At 40.8% G+C, this 26396-nt stretch overlaps 2 protein-coding genes across 6 annotated transcripts; both read right to left on the reverse strand.

Annotated features, from left to right (window-relative positions):
- Positions 1–270: 270 nt before the first annotated feature.
- oma1 (OMA1 zinc metallopeptidase) lies at positions 271–15129 on the reverse strand. Of its 3 annotated transcripts, XM_029254984.1 has the most exons (9): positions 14240–15129; positions 12204–12389; positions 11188–11416; positions 10546–10719; positions 10192–10299; positions 7708–7836; positions 7026–7100; positions 6268–6414; positions 271–1092 (listed from the first exon to the last, which is right to left on the reverse strand). In XM_029254984.1, the coding sequence occupies exons 3-9, from the start codon at positions 11365–11367 to the stop codon at positions 880–882; spliced, it is 1026 nt and encodes a 341-aa protein (XP_029110817.1). In that variant the 5' UTR covers positions 11368–11416; positions 12204–12389; positions 14240–15129; the 3' UTR covers positions 271–879. The 3 variants fall into 3 exon arrangements, with proteins under 3 accessions (XP_029110817.1, XP_029110818.1, XP_018589764.2); XM_029254985.1 differs by lacking the exon at positions 14240–15129 and having other exon boundaries at positions 12204–12722; XM_018734248.2 differs by lacking the exons at positions 12204–12389; positions 14240–15129 and adding an exon at positions 11846–12197.
- Positions 15130–16178: 1049 nt separating this feature from the next.
- On the reverse strand, positions 16179–25995 carry mysm1 (Myb-like, SWIRM and MPN domains 1). Of its 3 annotated transcripts, none has more exons than XM_018734227.2 (20): positions 25932–25995; positions 25262–25337; positions 25060–25130; positions 24690–24755; positions 24027–24099; positions 23688–23786; positions 23095–23557; positions 22640–22832; positions 22325–22455; positions 22125–22228; positions 21951–22028; positions 21529–21611; positions 21337–21391; positions 20958–21008; positions 19993–20067; positions 19279–19467; positions 19030–19162; positions 17612–17717; positions 17441–17495; positions 16179–17072 (listed from the first exon to the last, which is right to left on the reverse strand). In XM_018734227.2, the coding sequence occupies exons 1-20, from the start codon at positions 25988–25990 to the stop codon at positions 16764–16766; spliced, it is 2469 nt and encodes an 822-aa protein (XP_018589743.2). In that variant the 5' UTR covers positions 25991–25995; the 3' UTR covers positions 16179–16763. The 3 variants fall into 3 exon arrangements, with proteins under 3 accessions (XP_018589743.2, XP_018589741.2, XP_018589742.2); XM_018734225.2 differs by having other exon boundaries at positions 17441–17498; XM_018734226.2 differs by having other exon boundaries at positions 17441–17498; positions 25262–25334; positions 25932–25990.
- Positions 25996–26396: the final 401 nt, after the last annotated feature.

Consider the following 26396-nt stretch of genomic DNA (forward strand, 5'->3'; position numbering starts at 1 on the left):
TGCAAAGAGTTGCCTGCTTGAGGCCCATTTGACAAACAATACAGTACTATGTACTGATTTATGTAATGAGTGACCCAGTGTAAGTAGTGTATCTAGCAGTGTAAGTCACCTTGGAGAATAAGGTGTGTGGGCTGATAACACTACATGCAGCTCATGGGAAGTCGCTCTGGAGAAAAGGGTCTGCTAAATAAAAAAATGTAAATGTACTAATGATATAAAAATAGTTTCTAGCAACCTTCAAAAAAATTACTAATTTACATGCATCTCATTTCTACATTATTTATAACATTACATAATTTTATTTGCCCTATAGATATTAACTATTACTCAGCTGACACCTTGCCCCAAGGCTTGAATGCTGACCTGCTTACAATTTTTAATCCATTTGTAGAGCAGGTAATTCTTACTGTATCATTTCAGAGTAAATACTTCAAGAGTTCTGGAAGCTGGATCCTTTGATTGGAAGGCAATGACTCTAAACATTACCACCCCTACAGACGTGAAAGCAGTGAGAGAAGGGGCCTCCAAACCTCATAGTTAAGCGTCACCTTTATACTGCAAACTACTTCAGGGGTTAACTTACAGAAACACTTCAATCAAGACCATGTGTGCTGAGGTACATTGAAACCCTGTGAAACACCAGCCTGTTAGGAAAAGGACCCAGATCAATGCCTTAGAGTCTTCAGAAGAACCACAGTTGTTTTCTATAGACAGAAAAAACAGCAAAGGATTTTGAACTTTCAATGAGCAACTTGAGAGTTAACAGGAGCAGGCTCGGGACTAGAGCTCAGACTATAGGGATGGTAACCCTTGGTTGGCAGCCCAGGTCCAGGCAGTTCTGAGGAGGAGGTCGAGATCATCTACTTGCTGCACACCAGACTATGGGACACCACTCCGCTGAACTGATCGCTTCTTGGCCTTTTGGCTAAGATCAAAGTGTAGCTGAGGATTTGAATCCTGGTTCAGGGGCAAAAGCTGCGTTTGTTTCTCCTGTTGAGCTTCCAGCAGTTTGTGTACACTTGTGGAGAACACGACAAGGGGATCTTGAGCTGGGAGGGCAGGGCAGTTACAGCTCGCCCTCAACTTCAGGGCCTGGGTATCAAAGAAAAATAAAGGGGAAAAAGAGGGAGGAAAAAAAAAAGAAAGAAAGATAAGGGGCATTTAGGTCAATGAGGTATGATCTAAGAACCACATACCTACAGGCTTTAAAACTGGCATGATACACCAGATGACAATAAGATTCACTGTAAGAAACCAGGAATCAGGAGACCCTTCAGCTTCTGTGGACTGTACTGTCTCATACTTGTCTTGATTAACAAGTCAATCGAAAACATAATTTAGTACACTGCTTTTTTGTTATAAGATGGTCATCACAAAGTACTCCGCAACAATTCCTCCAGAGTGAAAACACAGAACAATTTGCTGATATATGAAAAGCTGTACATGTATATTCCTGGAGTTTATTCAAGGAAATAAACATAAAATTATATACAATTAAATTTAAAATTATTTCCGTAGGAGAATAGCATACAAAGAATAATGAACCAATGCTTCAGTCAGAAAAAAAACAGCAAAAAATTGCTTACTGCAACAAAAGTGATAAAGGAAGTTAACCTTTATCAGTTCTATTAAACAACAATTTATTCTGCAAAGACAAGCATGCAGACAGAACAGTGGAGAAAAGCATCTCTTCACGTGCATTTTTACCAACAATGTGAGAAATTCTAATTATTTGCTTCCTGACAAAAGACTAATTGATGATTAAGTTCATTCTTGTGATTTAGTTCACATACATTTGTTGAGAACCCTTTGAATTTTGAACTGCATGTTGAGCACACATTCTAATACCCACTGGTGTGTGATATGATCATTTACCATTAAAGAATCATTAAAATTAGAATCTGCAGTTTTGTCCATTCATTCATATTTATTTGACATATGCAATGTGCAACTGAGAATATACAAGAATTCTGCAAAATAAATTTCTGAAGAATTGCTTGATTAAAGGTCAGTCGGGGGGGACGACGACTGCATCCATATTAAATAGGAAATAAACAGGGTTGTTTTGTTCAGGGTGAATGCGGAAAGTGAAGAAAAACAGGCCCATTTGGAAGCATTACTAATTAGTTTGGAGCAGTATCAACAGATGAAGTACTACATATTCACATTTTTAATACTGTACAAAATTAAAGTCATGATAATAATCTGCACTCTGTTAAGTTTCCAAAATAATTCATGAGCAGAAATGGTCATGATCCTTCAAAGCAGACTATCCGTTGGTTTTAATGGGCAAAATGCTACTTGTGTCTTCCCTTGCATGGTAAGTGTTCTGGGGGAAAGGGTTCAGCAGCAAGAAAATTAGACAACACCAGAGACAGAGAGGGGAGAGCGATGAGACTGCAAAATAAAAATGCAGCGTTGCAAAATAAAAACGCAGAGCACTCACTGAGGAGCTCTGAACCGGAACCTTCAGATATTTTAAGAGTGAGATCCGGGGGGGGGGAGAGATATACCTGTTAATCACCAGAGACAGAAGTGGTGCCGCTACCAGCTTCCTGTCACTGGGGTCTGTTTGTCATGGTAATGCCAGAAGACATTACTTGCAAAGATGGCCCAAACTTTTGGTCTGCAATGTGTGGGTGTACAGTGGATAAAATATTGGAAGCACCAAACCACATAGGGATATAAAATAAGTAACAGAAATGTGACCTTTTTTTGCAATCAAAACAGCTTCAATACTAATGGGAATGCTGTCAAGCAAGAACTGTAAGAAATGTGACCGAACTTACAAAAAGAAAGTCAGCCGTTCTTGAGTGATGAAGGAGGTACAAATCTGCACTTCACTCTGCAGTTTTGGACTTCGCATAAAATGTCAATAATGTGTAAGCATTAACGGGAGATGGAAGAAAATCTGACTTTATCATAGTTTTCTGGATGTCACTTGATTCGGTTTAATCTGTAGGACACTGTTACCGTATTCCCACACAAACACTGTGAACAAACCATGTTTTCACAACAATGACCAGTCAATTAAAATGGCTCTCATCTGACAATGAGACCCAATGGCTCAAGGAAGATGTCTGCCTTTATATTAGATATGCCAGCACATTTAACATCAGGCAGGAGACAAAATAGGTTTCAGCCACTGTTTTTCAAATATCACGTACCTAGGATTTGTACTGATTAGTACATGTTATGCATTTTCTTTGGGGTGTTAAGATGTTTCCCTATGGCAGCCCCAACAAAAATACCCACTTTGTGAAACAAAGGACAAGGTGTTGATTACATTTATTCAGTGAGCTGATGCTTTTCTTTTCTTAACTTGCAGCGTTAAGCTACCTATATCTATTTATACAGCTGGGTAATTTTACTGGAACGACGTGGGGTATGTACCTTGCTCAAGGGTACAACGGCAGTAGAAGAGATTTCAACTGGCAACCTTTGGATCTGAAAGCAGCAGCTGTGAGCTGTCCCAGGTGATACAGCTTGAAGATAATTTTATAGGTTGTTTTTGTGGTTTTTATCCATTGTTCTATTACATGCCTGTTCACTCTCATCGCTGAGCTTTGACTTGCAACTACTCTTCTTTCACAGTGCTGCATTTCAATATCTGAGATACACTTACATGGTTCTTGACACTGTTCCCGCAGCCAAATTTGCAGTTGTGCCAACAATTTTACATATTTCACCTAACTAGTGGTATATTCACAGAGATGAGTGCTGGATTGTTGATTATTAATGTATCAGCTGTAAAAACACAGTATAACCCACCGGTGTAACTGGCATCATATTTATAATTTCTGGGTTGTTACTGCAGATTCCTTTTTCAAGCAGTTTTAGTAATGTTTCCTCCACCTCCTTTACACAACCACAAAAAGGTTAAAAATCTTGTATGCTTAATAGAATCATAAATCATGTGTGACCCAAAAGACAAATGTTTTTAGTGTATAATGAATAGGTGGAGAACTACTGTAGCAGAGTAGCTTTACTAGTGTGACCGGAGTTGAAAAACTGAATATCTTCCAAGGCTTCAGACAATTCAACCTACGATACCCACAGCTTTTCACAGCTTGTTCTACAATGTGTACAGCCCTCTTAACAGGACCCAATTCATATCTAGAATCTGGGTAATGAAATTACTCGTTCAATTATTTCTTACACAGAAAAACTCCAATTTGCCCCAAGCGCATCCCAAGTTCACTCCAAAACTACTCTAAATGATGCCTGAATTCATTAAAACATGATGAGTAATAATAACAGTAATTCCATTTGACCGTGTCCATAAACACCCAGAGTAGTGCACCCTAATTCCAGCCTATGATTATCAAGATGTTCTCAGTGGCAACAAGACCAAACTCTGTGACATTGAATGATGATAGTGGAAATCAAAACACTCTCACAGACCTGGTAGTTTACAAAGAGCTCCTAGTGTCCTTCTACTCTGTTACTTCTTTGACTAAAACCACCTTCTTCCACAACAAACTTCTCTACTTGGGACGAACAGACCACACAGACTCTTCACTACCTTTTCTTCCTTCCTCCTCCTTTCTCACTGCCAATGATTTTGACTGTTTTTCAGAGACGAAGTCGACTCCATGACAGACACGTTCTCAGCATCCACCTGTCCCAATCATGCTGGGTCTCCCAGCAAAGCCGTATTCTTTGTATTTCAATTCCTGTCAAAAGGTGAAATCTCCAACCTCCTGCAGTCACACAGAGTGACAACCTACCTTAATTCCATCCCTTCACCTCTCCTACAGGCCTTTTCTCCTCAACTTATTTCTTTTAGTATCTCTGCAGTCATCAATTCCTCTCTCCCCTCTGGTTGCTTCCAACCTGCCTTTAAAACTTTTCTCATCTTACCACTGTTAAAAAAAAAAAAAAACACCTCTCCGGATCTACCTGCTCAGAATTACAGGTCAGCCTCTTTTCTCCCTTTTACATTTATATTATATTTATTAATTTTGCTGATGCTTTTCTCCAAAGCAACTTACAATGTATGACTCTGCTCTGTGTGTGTACAGCTGGGTAATTTCACTTGAGCAATTTTAGGGTAAGTTCTTTGGCTCAAGGGTACTAGAGGTGGAGGTGGGATTCAAACTTGCAACCTTTGGGTCCAAAAGCAGCAGCTCTGCCCACTACACTACCAGCTGCCCTTTTTTTGTCAAGAAACTCTGGAATGGGCAACATAGAACCAACTATATGCATTCCTCGACCACAAAGATATCCTTCATGGTTATCAGTCCGGACTCGGCCATTGCACTGAAACATCCCTCCTTGCAGTGTACGATTCTCTCCAGTTGGCTGGAGCCGCCTCCCTCTTCTCGGTATTCATTCTTCTTGACCTATCTGCAGTTTTGACATTAACAGCCACCAGACTGTCTTGGACAGCCTGGCATCAAAGGAACAACACTGAAACGGTTTCAGTCCTATCTATCTGGTAGATCTTACAGTACCAAGTGGTCTGGCGTGGTTCCCGATCATCCAGTCAGCCTCTGTCAACTGACGTTCCACAGACCTGTTCTCCATCTACACATCACATTTTGGCTCTGTCATCGCCTCCCGCAGATTCTGCTATAACTACTATGCTATGCTGACAATATCCAGCTCTTCCTCTCTTTCCCCCCGGAGCTAAAGATGCTTCCACATGTGTGGCTGCTTGGCTCTCAGACATCTTTGCTTGAATGTCTGGTCACAGCCTACAACTGGACCTCTCCAAGACAGAGATCCTTCACTTTCTGATTGAATGTCATGCACAGACCCCATTTCACAGACGTGATATATGAAAATGCAAACCCATTAATGAAAAGCCATGTTGTTAGCTCCAGACTGCATACAAGAAAAACGAGCTATTAGGAGACCAAATAATGGGGATAACTGTATATAATTCCTAAGAGCCCTAGGTATCCAGGCACCACTGTACTCTCACTCAAACTCATTTATGCAATTCACACCACTTTACTCATTAAGAAAGTTTTAGTTTTTATTTATTCATGTACATGTTTTTGGTCAAAGAAGGTGATCCTCTCAGTATTTCGTTACCAATGTATGGCAGGCACAAAGCCATCACTGGCATCTCTGTGTTTGTCATTACTAAAATTATATGGAACAAGTTATGATCAGTAATAGGTGGGGGGAAAAAACATTTTGTATATAAGCAGTGTTTTATGAAAGACATGACTCTTTTCTAAAGACAGTGACAGGTAACCTTTTGCGTGAGTATGTTCATATGTGGCGCTTCAGAGAATACCAGCACTGGGTGCATACCTGTGGCACCAGGCGGTCCAGCTGGTTGGCTCGGTTCTTGTGGGATGGGTGAGTAGACAGCCATTCTGGGATGTCTTTCCCCGTCAGCTGATCCAAAAGCTCCATCTGCTTCCAGAACACAGGTGCAGCCCGTACATCAGCACAAATCTGAGGATACAACACAAGATTGCAAAAAAAAAAAGAGAAAAAAATTAGAAGGAATTGCAAGAGCAGAACAAAATTACCATTAACCTTTATTTAGTTGATGCCTTTGTCCAAGGTGACAAACAGCATTAGATAAGACACTTACTACTCATCCGTATATATGTATAGTACATAAACATACAAAGCACTGGGAACAACGGCTCCTCAGAGAAATAAGCTATGTGAGGGAGGTAGCGTCCGTCACCTTGGAGGATGGACTACGTACGGAAATTAGAGAACTGTATTATCACAAAAAATACCCAAAACCAAAGCCAAAAACAACACAATGGCCATCTTGTACAGGGCCATACGTGTGACAGGATTCTCTCTCTTACCTGCAGCACCACCCTGTGTCCACTAAGCTAACAGCAGCCCAAATAACCCTAATTCAAATACAGAAGTGAATGATGACAGACTAAGGAAAAGAGCTGTTAAAAGCACTGAATGTCCTAACTTTTAACCTAATAAACAGCTGCTGCTTTCAGTTCCATGGCGAATGTTCAAAAGGATCAGAAACAGCATTTTTTATTTTACAGAACTACTATATCTGTGTCTTGGCCAGTTAAATACAGTACCTTAGCAGCCAATTGCAGTCCCACTTGGTCAGCTTCCAATTCCAGTTTCCTGCTGTATGGGCGATCAAACATAAACTGCAAAAAGAAGTAAAAAAGGGAGCATTACATAGAGTACCATTACAAAAATCACCTGGAAATACTGCTTTGTATCCTGCCCCAACCATACCAAGTGCTATCCACATTTCCATTTGTTCAAAGAAAAAAAAAAAGAACAGAGGATGCCCTGTAAGTTAATCCCCCCATTTTACTACAGTACAGCTTGTGTACAGATTTACATTTATATTTATTCATTTAGCTGATGCTTTTCTCCAAAGCAACTTACAATGTTAAGGTTACAATTATTTATCCATTTATACAGCTGGGTAATTTTACTGGAGCAATTCAGGGTAAGTACCTTGCTCAAGGGTACTACAGCCAGAGGTGAGGGTAAAACCTGTGACCTTTGGGTCCAAAGGCAGTTGTTCTAACTACTACGCTACCAGCTGTTCCCATAAAGCATGTATACATAAAGCACGGGCTTCAAATGTATAGCCCGTAGGGTGGAGGTATCCTCACTCCTGAGTCCGCAAACTTTCAGGCGAGGGTTGACCCCCCCGTTCATTATGTAGTTTTGAAAGTTCAACTAATTATTTAGTTGTACAGTTACAGTTTTTTGAAAAGACTCAGTTGCCTTAACGCTCACCTGCATCAGTTGGCTCTGTATCCACTGGCCCAGTACAGCGAGGCTATCCCGTGGACACACAAGCCAAATGGCTGTGAGGAAGATGAAGGACAGGAAGTCCACTACATGAGACATGCTGGTCTTCTCCGCCTACAAGGGAGGAAGAAATAATCATTTGTCATATACCAACAAGTATTAACCTAACAATAACGTATCGAAACACAAAAAACTGTATTTTCCACTGCTGGACACTTGGTGTTGGTATCTCAATGAAATGTTGTATATGCCCCAAGTGCACTATTTTTTTTTAAGAATTAGCTGAAGTTTCAAGGAAGATCACCCAGTAGAAATACCACACATTATCAAATTACAAAGTCAAAAATTTTCTTCTGTCCAGAAACCCATTTAAAATGTCTTCACCAAAAAATTTCTCTCCAGTGATCTTTATCTGCTCCCACCATCCTTTCAAACAAGAACGAGTTGTGAGAGCTCCCCTACCACTACCTCACGTATGGAGGAAATATCTCACAGCAACTCTATGGCCACATACATAGCAGCACACAGCAAACACACTACTGCCAGAGATGTTCAAACTTAACCCTAAACACAATAAACCCAACATAGCAAACCACTCAAGTTACAGAGTATGTTTAGCCTAATCTGCTGAATAAATTATGGAGTGACAGCTAAACACAAGATATTTATTCTAACCAATCACTGATATTTTAGTTATTATATTTATTAAGTTTTACTCAGTCCAGTTCACTGTTTTGCTATGAGAAGTTTGAGTCAAAAAACTTTCAGAAAAGATGAGTAATGATATTTAGAAAGTCCATGCTCTTTTGCTACATAGAAGCTATGATCTATTTTATTGGTCATTTCTGTATATAAAACTTAGTGATGCCCAAAAGAAAAGTATTGATCTATTCACTTGATATTTCACATTATCTGCATAGTTACCTTATCTTGTCAAGCTCTCAAACTACTCAGATCACAGTACTTTCCATAAAGGATAAACGAAAGCAGAATCTTATGTGGGGGGGGGAGCTGCATTTTTCTGGTCACAAGTAAATTCCATAAATGTAAAGACACACTACATTTACATTTATTCATTTACCAGACACTTTTGTCCAAAGTGACATACATCTCAGCAAAATTACAATTTATGCATTATATTAAGAGAAACAGACATAGCTGCAGACATGTAAGTCTCATGTAAACCTAGTTTGTTACCTACCACTTGCTGCACCGAGGTTCATAAAACACAGGATAGATAAATCCTGATACCCTCCTACCACACACACACACACACACGTTTTCTGAACCGCTTGTCCCATATGGGGTCGCGGGAAACTGGCGCCTAACCCGGCAACTCAGGGCGTAAGGCCGGAGGGGGAGGGGACACACCCAGGATGGGACGCCAGTCCGTCGCAAGGCACCCCAAGCGGGATTCGAACCCCAGACCCACCAGAGAGCAGGACCCGGTCCAACCCACTGCGCCACCGCGCCCCCTACCCTCCTACCAATTTTTCCTTTTTTTTAAAAAAAATATTAGAAGATACACAAACAAGCAAATACAATGCTGGAATAGCGGCTGAATAAAGGCTGTATCTGGAGATTCTCATGAAGTTATGGTGCATGAACATTTACACCATACATGAGCTGGAGAGAATGTATTACACTAATGTATAAATGGAAGATGTGGCAAATCAAACAGTGCAAAACTGTATTCGCTTGCAATCAAAATTCTAGATGGACTTAATTTCATAATAAAACTGATCCCTGAAGCCACCAAAAATAAATCAGAAAAAAATGGCAGAAATATTATATGGAAATCTATACTGATAAAGTGCCAGCATGCCCAGGAGGAAAGCGCACCCTGTTGGCCCTGGAAACTCAAAGAATGTTTTTTTTCCTCCAGGAACACTCAGAAATTTTATTTCTTCTCATCTACTGCCTTCTAGGTCTTCTGTATAATTGTTTTTACCATGTTTAATTATTATATACGCTAATCAGTGTTTTTTACATTATTCTTTGTTAAGCACTCTGAGAACACCAGCTGGGAAGGGCACTATACAAAAAGAAAATGAATTACAGTGAAATTAATATTCTTATGTCTTGTTTTGTAGCTGATGTAATAACCCTGCAATGGATGACATTCGATTTCCGCTTGCTGGAAACATTGCTAGTTTGACTGTTCAACACAGTGTCACCAGAAAAGCTCATTAATGGTCTCAGTTCCATCATCCAGAACCGTGTCACACACCATGCAGAAGAGAGGCTGCCTGTCTGACAGGCAGGCCGCAGTCACACACAGTATCAAGTCAGAGCTGCTCACACACAGGGACCTACCTGCAGGAGAATCAACAGATGCACACGTGCGCACACGTACGCACGCACACACACACACACACACACACACACACACACACACACACGTAAAATAAGCAGAGGCATCAGAGATCAGGCCTCCTCTCTATAACATGTCAGTAAAGAAACACTCACAGCGTGACCAATCAGAGCGTGGGCCATTTCATGAGCCAGGACGAAGGTAAGCTGATGTATGTCGGCTACAGCCTCCAACATGCCAGTAAAGAGGAACACAGCCCCATTCTGTTAAAAACACAGAGACAGATGGATTTTAGCAGGACATGGATTTAGCACTAACAAACATTGAGGGAAAAAAAGAACTGAAAGCCATGGCCAGTCTAAGGCACATATATGAAAATACATATAAGATCTTTTTGTTAAATAATTGAGACGTACTGCTTCAGTATTCTGATTAAATATGAACCTTGTGTGTACAAAGCTTAGCTGTGACACACTGTAAACTGAGGAGCCACATGATGTACTACTCACCGGCAGCACAAAGGCATTGATGGTGGAATTTTCCACAATATGGACATTCCAAGGCATGGTGGCAATTTCTGCAACATCCTGGTTCTTCTGCACCAATAATTTAACCACAGTCTCCACCACTTTGTGTCTTGGGTCATCCGGGGAAATTAAGGAATCTTTGAACATCTCCATGTACTGACACAGCAGAACCGCAATCAGTAAGACTCAACTGAGATACCGTACTCAAGCAGGCAATACAATAGCAATCCCGAAAAGTATGTAAAAGAAAATAATACAAATAATGAAGCAAATGATACAGAGTAAGAACTTTCACACACAATAAATTACATGCCTTTTGAATATTACATATCAGCAAAATTAAAGTTCTTCCAATACATAACATACTATGTATGTCATAACACATAAGTATTTCCATCAATGTTATAATGTTTCAAAAAGAAATGAGGTCTTCCCCTGTAGTAAGAAAATAGTGTTGTAGAATGCAACTATTTGCCTTTTTTCTGAAGCAGTCATGTACAGTCCTATGTGGAAATGCTAAATACTCAACATTACTGATATATTTCATAGCGGTCCAGTAGATTGGGTCAAAAATGCAGCATGTCTGCATGTGAACCCTGTGTTCAAGGTTCCAGACTCACTTACCACTTCTGACATCTGCCTGGCTAGGTCCAGGAACTCCTCCCGGCTGCAAACCAGCAGGCGTGCACGTCCTACGATGGGTGCCTCGTCCAGGTGAGTGAGAAAGAAAATGGCCAGAAGCAAGAGCAGACCCGCCCCCCCGGCTGCCAGCTGCCATCTGCGCTGCCACGTTGCCTGTCGCATGAGCTCCCGCCGATTGGGAGGTAGAGATGCCCACCATTTCCTAATACTCCTACAGAAAAGGTAGTGAAAAGGAACTTTAGCATCAGTCCTACTGCTCCTCGTAAGTCCTTTCTGAAAGAGTAATAGGAATTTAGTAAACATAGCAGCACAGCAAAGTCAATGTGAATTGTGGATACCACAATACAGACTAAACTAAGTAACAGAATTTCACAGAAATACAGTCATCATCTCCACCATGTCCTGGTTATATGTAATCCATCTAAAAATGGATTACATGTATATTAATCACACATTTCAGTAACATATTTGGCAGAATACAATGAGTTTTCTGAAAAAATATGTAAGAATTACTTTTTTTTTTAATTAAATTATAATAAAAAAGGGAAAATTTAATGCAGTTTAAAATAATTCACATTTCAATTGAGAGAGAGGAAAAGAAAAAAAAAAAAAATCACAGGATTATACTGCAAAGCCTCACCTGCCCAAAACAATGGCCAGTAGCTTCTGCAGTGGTTTGAGGACCAGCCACACAATGGGGGCAGGCAGGGCCCTGAGGGGAGCGGAGGTGTGGAAGCGTTGCACTTTTGTACATGGGGAAACATATGTGACAGGCGCCCTCTGCAACGGACTACCAGTAAGGAGTCCCAATCTAGCCGCAAGGAGTGGAGTTTCAGGGAACGGAGCAACAAGACGCATAGCTCGTACAGTGGACGGAGCCACGAGAGGCACGGATTGTCCAGCGAGGACAGGTACAAAAGGCGGAGCTCCTCCAGTGAGACACAGCAATTTCCCCCATTGGTCAGCACTGGCAGACTGCGTTAGAGCGTAGCTCTTACCAATGCTATGCCGCGCTGTCCCAACATCATTGCTTGGTCTGTGGAAAAAGTTCTCACAGCACCACTCTGGAAGTAGCTGTCGCCTTCGAATAAAAACTTTAAGGAGACGTTGTTTGCTCCACAAGAGTCGGACAGACATTATTTCCAGCGTTCTGAAATGAGCTTCTCCTGGCGATATGCAGACACCTAGGGATAACAGAATTCTAATTAATTGCTGGAAGAGCTGCAGCCAGAGACAAACAACCGGTTATATAATACAGTAGGAACACAGTATTCTCAGTCAGTTTCGGCATACGTATGTATATTGTAGTGGTGGGATGAGGGGAACTTTCCCATCATCGAGGTCACATAATGCATATGTGTTATAATCACTTTTGGTAAGCATCTGATGTATTGTGTCAGTTCTTTTTGCTTACATTTACTCATTTAGTTGATGCTTTTCTCCAAAGCAACTTAAAGTGTTAAGTTTCTCACAATTATTCAGCCCTTTATACATTTCCATGACATTACATTAATTAATTTATCAGACACTTCTCCAAAGCAACGTACATCTCAGAAAAAATAGAATTTGTGCATCACATTAGAAAAAGAGACACGGCTGCGGACGTGATTCTTAAGTAAAGCCAGTTTGTTACTTTCCACTTGATGCACTGATGTTCATTGCTCGAGCAGGTGCACGAAACACAGGATAGATGAATCCTGATAACCGTCTACAATACATTTTTTTTTTTAAATAATAAGGTAGACAAACAAACATTCACATGCAATACCGGAGTAATGGCTGTGTAAAGGCTTATCTGAGGATGATCATGAAGTTACGGTGCATGAAAATTTACACCATATGTGAGCTGGAGAGATCTTGGGCAAAGTGGGTCTGGAAAAGGTGAGTTTTCAGACCCTTCTTGAATGTAGACAGAGTTTTAGCAGTTGTGAGTGAGAAGGGAAGGAGGTCATTCCACCACAACGGAGCCAGAACCGAGAACCTCCGTGCTTTACTTTTCATGCGGGGGACCAAGCGAGGAGAAGTAGACGAGCAAGGGGGTCTGGCTGGGGTGTAGTGGTTGATCAAGTCTTGCAAATAGCTGGGAGCAGTTCTGTTGATGCATTTGTAGATGATAACCAGGGTCTTGAATTTGATCCGGGCAGCTATAGGAAGCCAGTGCAGAGAAATGAGTAGAGGAGATGCATGGGAATGCTTTGGCAAATCAAACACTACTCATGCAGCAGCATTCTGTATCAGCTGCAGATGTTTGATGGCAGTAGTGGGAAGGCCACATAGCAGAGAGTCACAGTAGTCCAGATGGGAAGTCACCATGTTGGGCAGAGTCAGGCCATGGTGACAGGGCAGCTGAAGAATCTCTGTTTTGGAGAGAGGTTGAGTTGGAGGTGGTGATCAGATATCCATGAAGAGATGTCCAAGAAGCAGGCAGCAATGCATGCAGAAATGTCTGATGCTCCAGGTGGAAAGGAGAAGAGCTGGTATCATCAGTATCATACAACCAGGTAATTTTACTGGAGCAATTTAATTTAGTACATTGCTCAAGGATGCTACACTTAGAGGTGGGATTTGAACCTGCAACCTTTGGCTCCAAAGCCAGCAGCTCTAACTACTACACTACCAGCTGTCCCCCCTTCTATCAATGGCTGAAATAGGGGTGGGACATAGTGATAGTATGTGTATTTTTAGTTGTCTCCCGAGATACATCCATTCGAGTTACGAGAATTCAGCTTTACAAGCAGTTTCATTTACCACCCATTCTTTGTCTTACGTCGAGGCTTTTCTTTCCATTTACAAGCCTCCAGCAGCTCAGCATTAAAATTCCAGTTCTGATGACCCACCCAACAGGTCAGGGGGGTATTTTATTGGGCCTGCTGAATAAGTGAATTGATACACTAAATGACTACATAGCTGCAATAGCTACAAAGCTGTATAAAACTAAAATTATAAGTACTCTTGGACAGAAGTGTTAAATACATAAAATTTATTTTATAGTTACACGTGAAGGACTGCCATTAAATTTCAATTTAATACTTACGATGGGGAAAACTGCACAAAACAGAAAACAAAGCGAAGCCTCGGTTAGATAGTTAAGTATCCTGTAGAGTCCAATTACATCATCTAGTGCAATATGACCTATTATCCAAAACGCCACTCTTCGTTGTCCGATTTATTGGCATTTTATTATACTGCCTAAACTACTCTTACAAATTAAGCTGAAACGACCTGTACTGCATAAAGCCCTTCCTTGCACCTCGTACACGTTTCCGTGTGACAGCCTAACACTCCTTCAGTGCTATTGGTTCTCTTTGGTTCATGGTGAGAGTCACTGTCGAAATCCCGCCCTTTCACATAAATGGACCAATAGCCTTTTAGAGAATGTTGGCGCTTGACCATCGTAACGAATGTGCGCGTGTTTTATGCAAATTGCTCCCCTTTTGCAACGCTATGGTGAATCTTCACAAGGTTACGAAGGGTTTTTTTTTATTTTTAAATACATAATAAATCGCTACACACATAAGAACCCAAAGTAAGATCCTAACTCTAACCTTCCCCTAACATCCGGTGGCGTAACTTATTGTTAACTGTTTGGAGGACCGCAAATCGCAGCAGTAGCAGCTTAGCAGTGCGGCGTAGTATCGCCGTATGTCACCGGTCTTCGGATTTTCCGTCAGCTTCTGCCTCATGTTCTCCCTCCTTCGCCTTGGATTGGAATGTCGAAGCATCTGTTCTTTCAGTTTCCCAGCAATTCACTGGGTATTCTCAGCCTCTGCTTGTTTGCTGTTGGCAAGTGCGTAATTCTCTAATGTAAAACCATTCCCCCAGGGCTTCAATGATCTTCCATTAGTTGCGACACATGAAGACGCAGAGGGAGAACGATGAAGTTCCATAAACACTAATTCCAAGAAAATTACATTCAAATTTTTTCAAAACTCAACGAGTCATCCTCATGTATGTAAATATGTCACAGCAAAGCTCCAAAATGCTCCTCAGACTATCAACTGAAGTTAATGTCTTCTCCAGCCGCGGTGAACAAGCAGCGGCAATCCAGAATAAATATACTGTAGGGTTACGGTGTTAAAAATGTTGCGATAGGTATCATAGGACACGTTAAAATCGCTGTACTTTTCAGTGAACATTATATAAAGTTTTCTGATGTTCAGCTCTTCTGACGAGTACAATCGATTAGTCCTTGGACGACTGACTGTACTGTGAATGCCCACCCCAAGTTAGAGTTGATATTTTGTTCACGTATGGCGTCTTCGTCTATCTTTTTCATCTTACGAGGTCGCTTATTCATTTATTGTGCTTCCCACGACCGTTAGCTTCTTTTTGAATGTCTGCATTCGTCCGTTTGTAATTCCGTGGATGTTTCAACCAGCCGCGTAACAGACCCGAACAGTCGTGGAGTCACGCGGCTGCTCCTCTTTAACATGAACTGGTACGAGCCGAGTTCAGTTCGTATGAAAGGACGCTTCGCCTCAGCACGGATGCCAATAGGAGCAGCCAGATAAGCATCCTACGCGTCCTTTGACGGGAGACGGTTAAATTCCGCTAATAACGTCTCCCTCGCGACGCAACCAAACCAACCTTTGTCTCAAAACACTTGAACCGGCCGCAAAAACAGCTCTCTGGCCAGCGAGAAGCGCGCGACTTTGGCCGAGTGTCGCGCGCACTTCTCTTAAAGTGTTTTAGCTTTACCTTGAGAAACCTTCCGAGCGCTGGGCTATATATTTACACTGCCTGCTAACTACATTGGACATCGTTTTCCCATTTTACCCTGTTGTTAATACATGGTTCAGTGTCATTAACTAGATGGCGCCAATTTCTTCCGGAAGTGGACACTGATCGTCCTTCTCTCAATTTCCATATTGCATTTCTGGATTGTCCCAGTTGTTACCTTGATTCCCAACAGTGTACATCACCTTTGGACAAAGGCATCAGCACAATGAAGAATAATACATAATTTCCAGCACTCCAAGTCCATAAATATATTGAATTTATTATGTTTTCACTGTTGAGTATGTTCCATATTTAAATATGAATACATTTTGCGTTAGTTGGATTTTTAAGTATGGGCTGAAAATGTTAAATCAATATCATTTTTTTAGAACCATGCCAGTTGCTTTAATTCACAATTTTATAAAAGTGTCCCAGCTTTGCAAGTATCGATACACTAAGGTAAGTATGAAGACCAAACTAATCATCTGTCCTCTACACACCCTGCTGAAAATTCCACATCAGACCAGATGGGAAGATGAGGCTATACACTCGTATCTGTGGTGGACCATGATGTGTACCCATTTTCTCTCCACAGTTATTCAATTAATACTGATTTGTACCATTTAAGCCACATAATACAGTTCATTCTTAGAAAATTTACATAACCTAAGAGTTACATATAACAATTTAAATTCACCACATTCATGTCAATTTACAAAAAAGGAAAATAAATTTCTTTCAGTATGACATGGGTAAAAGGGTAATGATGCTGTATAAAACTTTCAATTCTGACATGTAACTGGCTTTTTGACAGGACAATAGAGTCCCCAAGCAACACCTTAGACTTGGTCTGTATTTACTGGCAGCACACTAAAGACCCCATCGAGACTGTCTGATTCTCGAAAGGCTAATGTTTCTGTTCTAAGTGCCTGGGACGCTAGCAATTCTTCCCTGCTGTCTGACTGCGATGCAGAGAATCTAAAGGCCTCAATCAACTCAGCATGTGGACTTAATGCATGCATGTCATCTTGTTCAGTCATGTTAACAGTCAAGAACTTGGAGAGAAAGAGACTCTCAATCTGGGCCAGGAATGCGGTCACAGCACAATCTTCGAGCTGCTCCAGGAACTTCCTCAGTGAAGCCAGCATCTGTAGGCATAAGTAAGAGGATGGAAAACATAATGGTAAATATAAATCATTTAACTACCTTACCCAAAGTATAACAAACAATTATGAATATTTACTAGTCATATGTGCAATATTAATATAAAAATTGACAGTCATGCATCCCACTGTAATGATTGTTTAAAATATATATGCAATCTCCTGATATTACCAAATTTCATAAACCCAGGGTTTATGTAGTCATTTTACGGTAAAATATACAGTGCCAATATTCCTTTGCGACTTAAGGACATGCAGAATGTGCCATGTGAATAGCAGTAAATAATACAGTTGGAAAGTATAAACATCTTTGGCACCTACTCAAAAACATCTGAAAGCCTCACTGTACTTACTTTTTCTAAACAGGTGAGATGAGAATCTCTACGGAAAAACCTATCCATGGGCACACTGCTGAGAAGACAAAAATTACATGATCAGATTTAATGACATCAACAAAGTTCCCTGTACTACAGTAAGATGACGTGTTTCTGTTGCCATTTGTGAAATGGTATTTCCTTTCTCACCCGTGACACTGTTTGTATTTGTGCACCACCCACTCTGCCCTTCTCATGATCTGGGCCCAGTCTGGCTCCTCATGTGACTGGTGGATCTCAAACCTGAAAGGAATTTCTGCAGCACACATAGGAAGGCATAAGAAGCTAGTAAATACTGCTTAATAAAAAGAAAGCCTTTCACATGTACCATAATGTTCACCTGCTGAGAACAATTCCTTGATAGATTCTTAAAGCTGAAAATCTATCATGAATATTTCTGTGATGACAGTAAAGATACTGTATTTCTAACACAAATCTTAACATCTCACAACTTTTAGGCAGATTTTCAATTGGCCATCAGCTTGAATGTCAAAAAGGGCTGAAATAAACAGACTTTTTATAATCTGTTAATGTCAATTCAAATCATGGTAAGTGGGCAAAAATTTACTTGAGACAGCTGAAACAAACTTGTGAATCTTTACAGTTAAACTGATGCATTGGCTTTAAATGTAGCATCATTAAAAATACTCATCCCCAAGTCCAGACAGTCCCTGGATTACAAAAGAGTTGTGCAGAAATATGATTTAGAGACTTAGGAATGCAAGTCAGAACTGTTAAGTAAGGTTCATGTCTAACATCAGTCAAATGTTTGACTTAGTATATTGTGTACCTTTCTATGTATTTTTTTTTTTTTTTAAAAAAAGAAACACTTCCGGATACATTAAAACATCTTTAACAATACAGAAATAATAATAATACAATGTAACGATGTAATACTGAAAAATGTTACTACAAGAGTGAGGAGGAGAAGGAGAGAGTGTGTGTGTGTGTGTGTGTAGGTATAAAAAACATTAAAGAAACTTTAATGTTCGCTTTTCCAATGTTCGTTGGAGTTTCACCTTTTTTCCCCGATCGCTTCATTTTTTCCACTACAGCTTCGATCGTGATTGATTTACTTTTCTTTGATACTTGCATCACATTTACGCTTCGGTGCCATGGTTAGGACAGTAAAAACAAAAAAAATTAAAGCCAAATACAGTGACACATGAGAAACTGTTAACAGCAATGTGGTCTGACTGAAAAGAAGGAAGTCTTTGTCCTACCTTGGGCTCGCGCCCCGCCCACAAGCTGATACGCGTTGCAAAGTAGTGCCCGTTTGTTGTTACGAATTATTGTATGTAACTAATTTTTAACGTAATAGGCTTTACGGGGTGATGGTTCGTAACTACAGGTTTTACGTAAGTCACACATTCGTAACCCAGGGACTGCCTGTATATAAAACAATCAATGAATTTACTGCTCTCTACTTCATATGAATTCAGCATTCTGGTAAAAAGCTACACAAGAGAGTCAGTGTGATTTAAGGGATGTGAAGAAATATCCCATTACACAATGCACAAGAGAACTGTTACATGATGTATGAAGCTATATGAATTCATGAGGCATACTGTGAGATCCTGAGGGTCCTTGTTCTTCGCTCACCACCAGGCAAGTGGTCTGGGAGTAAGGCAAGGGGTTGCTGGGGTTGTATGGGCTAATGATCATCCCAATGAAGGGAGCTCCACCTCTGGAGAAGTAACTCTGTAGCGAGAGAAGGTAACACTATGTCAGAACACACCAGGGACTACAGACATAATTTCTCATCTGCATTTCTACATCTGAGAACATGAGATGCTGCATTCAATATTCATTCAAACCTGGTACTTGGCCTGTGTGTCAATATCACGAACTGATGGGTTGGGGTCAAAGGCAGGATGGGAGTGGTACCAGCCCACTACACTGTAACCCCGCCCAGCCAGGAGCTCTGAAGCTTGGGTCTGAGACACTGGATCCATTTCACACTGCATCCCTGTGCTCAAGCTGTTACAGGGCTCTGCAGCACAGATCTGTGGAGAGCCATACATCAGTGTCACCATCTCTCCCACTTCTTTTCTCAGCACCTCATATAAGATCAGCATCATAGCAATTACTTCCAATAAAGATCCCACACATCACTGCTGACAGTCATCAGTGCTATCACCATCACATAAAGCATAGCCACAGTCATCATCTTTAAGTCCCCATGCATCACCACTACTTTTATCACCCCCCTCATGCATCACAATCATCATGGTAATATTCTCATCACATTACGGCATACCCATTGCTTTCACCACCCTGGTACAGATTGCCACAATGCATCATTTCCACCCGTCTTTAGGTCTTATACATCATAATTTATAAGAGAGAACATAATAGCACTTTCACAATCACCTCATTAACTTTCACTTTTCAAACATAAAAATCATCAACATCTTGATCCGCACCACTTTCACACACAAGCAGCAATCAGCACACTCCTCGTTAAGGCCATCATCAACACCAGTCCCATCACCAAAGCAAAGAGTGACTGCTCAGGATACTGTCCTCACCTTCAACACTTTCTCGCCTTCGGTATAACCTCCTCCCAGGAGCCCAATGACTTCGCCCATGGACACATGTGCATGCTATAGGGAGAACCACAGATAAGTCTGGAAAGGGGGAAGATCTGCAATCCTCAAGAACCACAACTGTGCACCCTGATATAAAACATTTGACAATTATAGGTCTAAAAACAACACACTGGAATTTCCTTCATCACTAATTAAGCAGGGCAGCACCACCATACTAGAAAATAGCCAAAGTTAGTCATAAATACAGATCTGCTTCCTTTCTGCAGGTCTCAAAGTCCTTTAAACAGCCACTGCAAAGTACCAGCTGGGCAAGTTTGTGGCTTTTACAATTCCGTACTCCCATTTGGCTACTAAACCTCACTATTCACAGTATTGGCAGAATTCGCACTTTATTCTACAACAAAGAGGATACAAAATAGTACACTTAAAAAAACGTGAGCAATGTAAAAACACAGGACAGACTGGAAAAACATGTCTAGTGTCTCTTTTACAGGATAATTAGAAAACAAAGCAACAAAGCTACAAACAGTATGTGTAGATAAGTAATTTGAAAGAATGAATCAAAAAAATAAAACTTTCACAATCCCAGAAGAAAAACTAACTTTAGTTGCTGCAGCATACAACATAAAATATGTTGTATGTGTGTATGAATGTATATGTGCATGCATACTAATTTAAAGAAACTAAACATCTAAATAAGTAGAAAAATAAGTTAGCAAGTTAATTGATTCGAAAAATTTAAAATAATGAAAGTGAGTTAATGTGCAAAAGACGAGTGGATCAAAGTGAGATGAGTCAAGAGAAGTGGTAGAGAGTGTAGTCAGCCACAGAGGAAGCTCATTTATTTACATTAGAAGAATCTGTTTTCAATCCCCAAAGTCTCAATGATTGGGAACAGAAAAGAGATTCCACAATCAAAATATTTTACAAAATGGCAAACATACCATGTCCATAACAACCAGAGCCTCTGCACAAACTAGCACCTGAAACGGTTCCTAAGTAAAAGACATAATAAAATTAAAAAAAACAACATAATTCTCTGGTTATTAACCCCATAACAATAACTGTAGAAGCATATTAATATACACAATAATTACTGCTGTCAACAATGACGTACACACATTAATATATAGTATGATACACATAAATGTTCGTTTCACAAATTATTTTTTAAACAAGGATGTCAGCAAAATTATATATATATATATATATATATATATATATATATATATATATATATACACACATACACACACACACACACACACACACAAAAGTTTTATTAATATTTGAATATATTAATGAGCAAAAGGTTTTCCTGACCTGCTTCTCTTGACCAAAGGCCTGGCAGGGGATGAGCTGAAATGGGTCAAAGGAGCTAACAAAGTAGAGAGCAGAAAATGAACGGTACGCAGAAATTACCCATAAGCCACTGACTTGCAGCTTGTTGTCATTCAGCATGCCGTAAAAAGGGTTGAGCCACTCACACAGCCTCAAGTACTCATGGGTACTCACCCTCTCTGCCTGGGGACCCTGACCGGCTTGGCCTGCTTCTTCATTTCCTCTCTCCTCTTGGCAAGCTCCTCTGCACTGAGGTGCTGACAGACAACCAGACACCTTATTATCCTAAAATTGGTGCCCTAATGCACCGCATAACATTTTCACAGTGCCATGCCTTATTGCAGGGTGTTTCTGTATCTGGTTCCAGCAGGCTGTGTGATGCACATTTCTTGTTTTTCTTTAAAACAGCTATCATGCACAGCACTGAGATAAGACCAAATTACATTAGTAAGTGAAACAGTTCAATTCACTGCTGGCAGTGAGCACTCAACTGTAATGAAAACAGCATAAATACCAGCACAACAGGCAGGATTGAGGACTTTTGCATAGAGTGACAAAAAACAAAACAAAAAAAAAAAAAAAAAAACTTGCCCTACCTCATACGTGTGTCCTTCCAAATCTTTTGGGTAGCACCAGTTTCCCCACACATCTCGTACCCGCCGCTTCCTTGAGCGCTGGAAGAATGGAAATTACACAGGTGTATCCAACACCATGGTAGTCAGCACAAGTAAACTGGACAAATGACAGTAAAGCCATTGTCTTGCTCTCACCATGGACTGTAGCCGCTGAGCAAGCTGGTATGCCTCCAGAGTGTCCCTGGCTTCCTTTGCTCGGGAGCGCTCCACTGTCCTGGGCCTGTTGTAAATTGCCTGCTCTGCAGAGACACACAGATTCAAGCAATGAAAGGAGGTAGACGAGAAAGGTAGAGCAAACTGGTTCTACACAGAGATTCCCAGTTGTTGGGCTTTACCGCAGTTGAAGTTGATGGCCCCAATGAGCTCCAGGTAGGTGTGTATTCGACCAATGCAGTTAACATCACCGCAGTTCTTAAGGCCAGGCCGTACCGATGTCTTGTTCAAGTACTTAGGTTTACACTTCTCCCTGTTATAGACATTCTCGTTTAATTTCTGTTTACCGTTCACCCTCCAAAACCAACACAGGTGTTGTTTCAGTTTGAAACTATCAGATCTGCTTTTATATGCTTCTGGTAAATAACTGTGCGATTTACTGTACAGTAAAAACCAAGTGACATCTTCAACTGCAGAATTTCAGATGCAAGACATACCACTGGTCCAGGATATAGTTCCTGATTTTGAGGTATCTTTCCGGGGTCTTGGATGGACGGCCTTCAAAGAACTCAGAGATTGCCTGCTTCTCCTCCTCTGTGATGTCCAATCTGCACAGCTGCACTTCCTGCTCTGGGACCTTCAGGTCTTCCTCAAACTCCACATCCAGCCCTATCACTGGCTCTATCTGGCCTACAAATGGACAACAGCACAGCCATCATCCAGCAAAACATGAAAAAAATGCATGGACAGACAACTGAAGAGTCCTTGGTGGAGATTTAAACATGCACTGGTAGCAAGAATCGTGCAGCATATGTATAGCACGTTAAATACATTCCAATATTTTGAGTAATTTCTTTACTACTTTATGATAATTATTTGCTTGGTCTAGGCAATGCATTGAGTAGAAATGCAGAAAAATCAAAACAAGCCAAACTGTTAATACTGAGCCTACCTGTTTCTTCTTTTCCTTCCATCTCGGACATGGACATTTCACCTGGGCTGTCAGGCTTGGCTAATTCAGAATCTTCTTCAACAACAGGTGTGGCGTCACAACGTGTATCTGCAGACCCTTCTTTGGCCCCACTGGGCAATGCATCATGGGACAGCTCTGTGGATAAGGAAGGCTTGGAATTTTGGGTGGAGAAGGATGCATTGGTTTGGTTGTGGGGGCCCTCTAAAGATGTCGCCTCAGACAGATCTGGCTGGCTTTCCCAGGGAGCAGCATCATCACTAAGGTCATCCGTGACGTCCACATCTTCATCATCGGACAACCTCTCAATCCTCACCGCATTGGACAGCACAGCACTGCGATCTTCAGCTGACTTTCCAGATGTCCACTTTACATTTGATGCAGGTTCACTCATGGACCCCCAAGACACTTCTGAGGTCTTCAGCAATGGGTTATCAATTTTAGCCTAAAATTAATAAAGTGACAAGTTGGTGAGCAAAAACAATTTGAAATATTTTCCCATTAAATACTATGTGAAATCTTATCTGAATTTATCAAGCACTTAAAATAGTTTAAAAAGAATACCGGAGCCCAACCTTATTTTTAAAATATTGCCTGGCGTAGCTCTTGACCTGCAGAACAGTGCGGCTACCAATCATCTTGGCAATTTTTGTCCATCTCCGACCAAACTGAGCCTGTGTAACCATCCAGAAAAAAGAATGCAAAGCATGAATCTATAATAATTTTCTTAGCTTTAAATTCCACTGTAAGAAGTGTTAAATAAAACTATCAAACTGAAAAAATAAATGTTTTAGGCTACAAAAGAGAAAAATACAGCCTATTTGTAAAAACTGTCCTGCATTCCAACTGGAAATTTTTGTTTACTTCAGATGTGTCACAGCTCTTATATTCAGTAATTCTAAACAAACACCTACTAGTCCTTTCTCAAAAAGATCCTTCTCTTCCTGAGCCCAGCGAACAGGTTGTCCCACCGGTTTCACAGGAGACCTAGAAATTAACCACGAGAAAATTTTACAACACAGAAACATGTCACTTCTATAAATTCTGGCATAGCTAAACTTCACTGTTCTTAAACAATTATGGCCTTTTTTAAAAATATATAAGCAAATACGATACAAGAGGTGTAGTAGGTTGAAAATGTAACGCCACTGTGTCTGAGCTACAGAATCAGCCACAGGTTCGAATCCAGTTCAGAGTGTGTGGAATTTGCATGTTCTCGCTGAGTTAGCGTGGAAGAAAACGGTTAACCACTTCCACATGCTCACTTACCATGAAAACTACAAGACTGGTCACCATGAGTTGAATTTAGCTTAAGAGCACTTATCTTGGTGTAAAAACCTGAAACTCATGTTTCAAGTTACAGAAGTTGAGACTTACAGTTCAAAATGACTTTCAAGTCAATATTCCCCAGTAGAAAGCAGTCATCAATTTGGCATTTAAATATAAAGAACCCATTGCTTGGTGCAAAATAAGTAGCGAAACCATCAGTCTTCTATTGCTAAATACAAGTGTATTGTGAGGTTCATTACTGAAAGACTTTATGTCTCTGTACTTTAGAGCAGGCCAAAATCACTTACTTTTTAACTCTCTGCTTTTCACCAGTCCAGAGGTTTTTGGGCAGTTCCTTACCAGCCAGATAATATCCAGAACAAGTTAAGAAAAAACATAAAAATGTCCATTTAGACTAGTCAGTAAGAAAAAAAAAAATTGAAAAACAGGGACTGTTGTGGTTAGAACCGTTTACTTGCACTCAAAGGACCCGGGATTAAATCTCACCTCCAGCTGTAGTACCCTTGAGCAAGGTACTTATCCTGAATTGCTGCAGTAAAAATTACCCAGCTGGATGGATGGGAAAATATTGGCAAACATTGTAAATAGCTTTGGAGAAAAGCATCAGCTAAATAAATTAATGTAAGTGTAAGATGTAGCTATGCGTTAAAAGGATACTCCTCTTCCAGCAGCATCTTCTCAATGGCTTCCCTGTTCTCTGCACTGATGGAACTGTCTAAAGTCCAGGGCTAAAAGACAAGAGCAGTATATAAAGGCATTAAGAAAAATCTAATGCAAAAGTTTAGGGGGGGGGGGGGGGGGGGAAGTACAGGAAAAAATGACCATGTTGATTACAATACGTGTGGAATGCAGCCCTTACTAAAATGCCACTGTTAGCCTTCCAGACCGACTGCAAATACTGATCCTGAAGGACACCTCCATCCTCAGAGTCCCTGCTGAAAATTAAGCAAATGGTAAGATAAGGTTTCACATTGCAGCTGCTAAGCAAGTATTTCAAAATCACCCAATACAGATTTAAACAAATCATGTTGCCATATTTTAAAGATGTACTGTGCAATGAAATGGACAAAGTAAGCCCTGAAAATGGAAAAAAAAAAAACTGTTTATTATATTTTATAATGCCCAAGCTAACCGTTTTCCCACCCAAGTAATCTGAGACAGCTTCTTTAATTCAGGTTACTTCGTGACGTCGACACAACGACCACCGCACACGTACGATGAGAAGGACTATCATCATGCATATCACTTCTTCTTGGCCTGTTCTGTTCTTACTGAACATGTAATTACCGGAAGAGAGCGAGCCACTCCCTTTGCAACGCGCAACTATTATAAATAAGTCGCAGAAGACTTTGTATGAATTAAACGCGGGAATTCAGCACCACGTCACGTACTGAGAAAACACACGCGGTCTACTTAAATTAAAGTATGGCAAACAATCAATTGCTGACATAAATGCGGGTCGTTAGAGCCCGAGATACAAACCGTTAACTCCTCAAAGCTCGCTATCGACGCATTAATGCTCTGCTTACCTTAAATTCACCTCGGTTCCTTCTCCCTCAACATCTACAACCTCCAGCTCCTCCGCCATGTTCCCAGACGGATATGACGTCACAAAGAAAGAGGGACGTTTCCCGTTTCTGGCAGAACACGGTGACGTAGTGGCAGGCAGCGCCACCAAATGCCCAGTTGGTCCTATTAGCCTTGTGTTCCGTAGACACTTCATGGTTCGAGTTTGACACATTTCCATCTTGTTTTGGGCCCCCTGCTGCCTCTCCATTTGACCAAAGGCAAAAGAGGGCAGCTCAAGCACGTTAAAATGTAACTGCACTGATAAAATGTGGCTTTTGGCCGTTGCGTTTGGCACTTACAGACACACGTTCTGTTAAAGATACTAGGCCTCTGGTCACGCTTGAAGAGGCGATACCGCACCTGGTTCTTCGTGGAAGTAGGTTTAGTGGATAAACCGATTTCCGTTACTACGCTAAACCACTATT

The sequence above is a fragment of the Scleropages formosus genome, chromosome 9, assembly GCF_900964775.1.
Source record: "Scleropages formosus chromosome 9, fSclFor1.1, whole genome shotgun sequence".
In the NCBI taxonomy this organism is placed as follows: Eukaryota; Metazoa; Chordata; class Actinopteri; order Osteoglossiformes; family Osteoglossidae; genus Scleropages; species Scleropages formosus.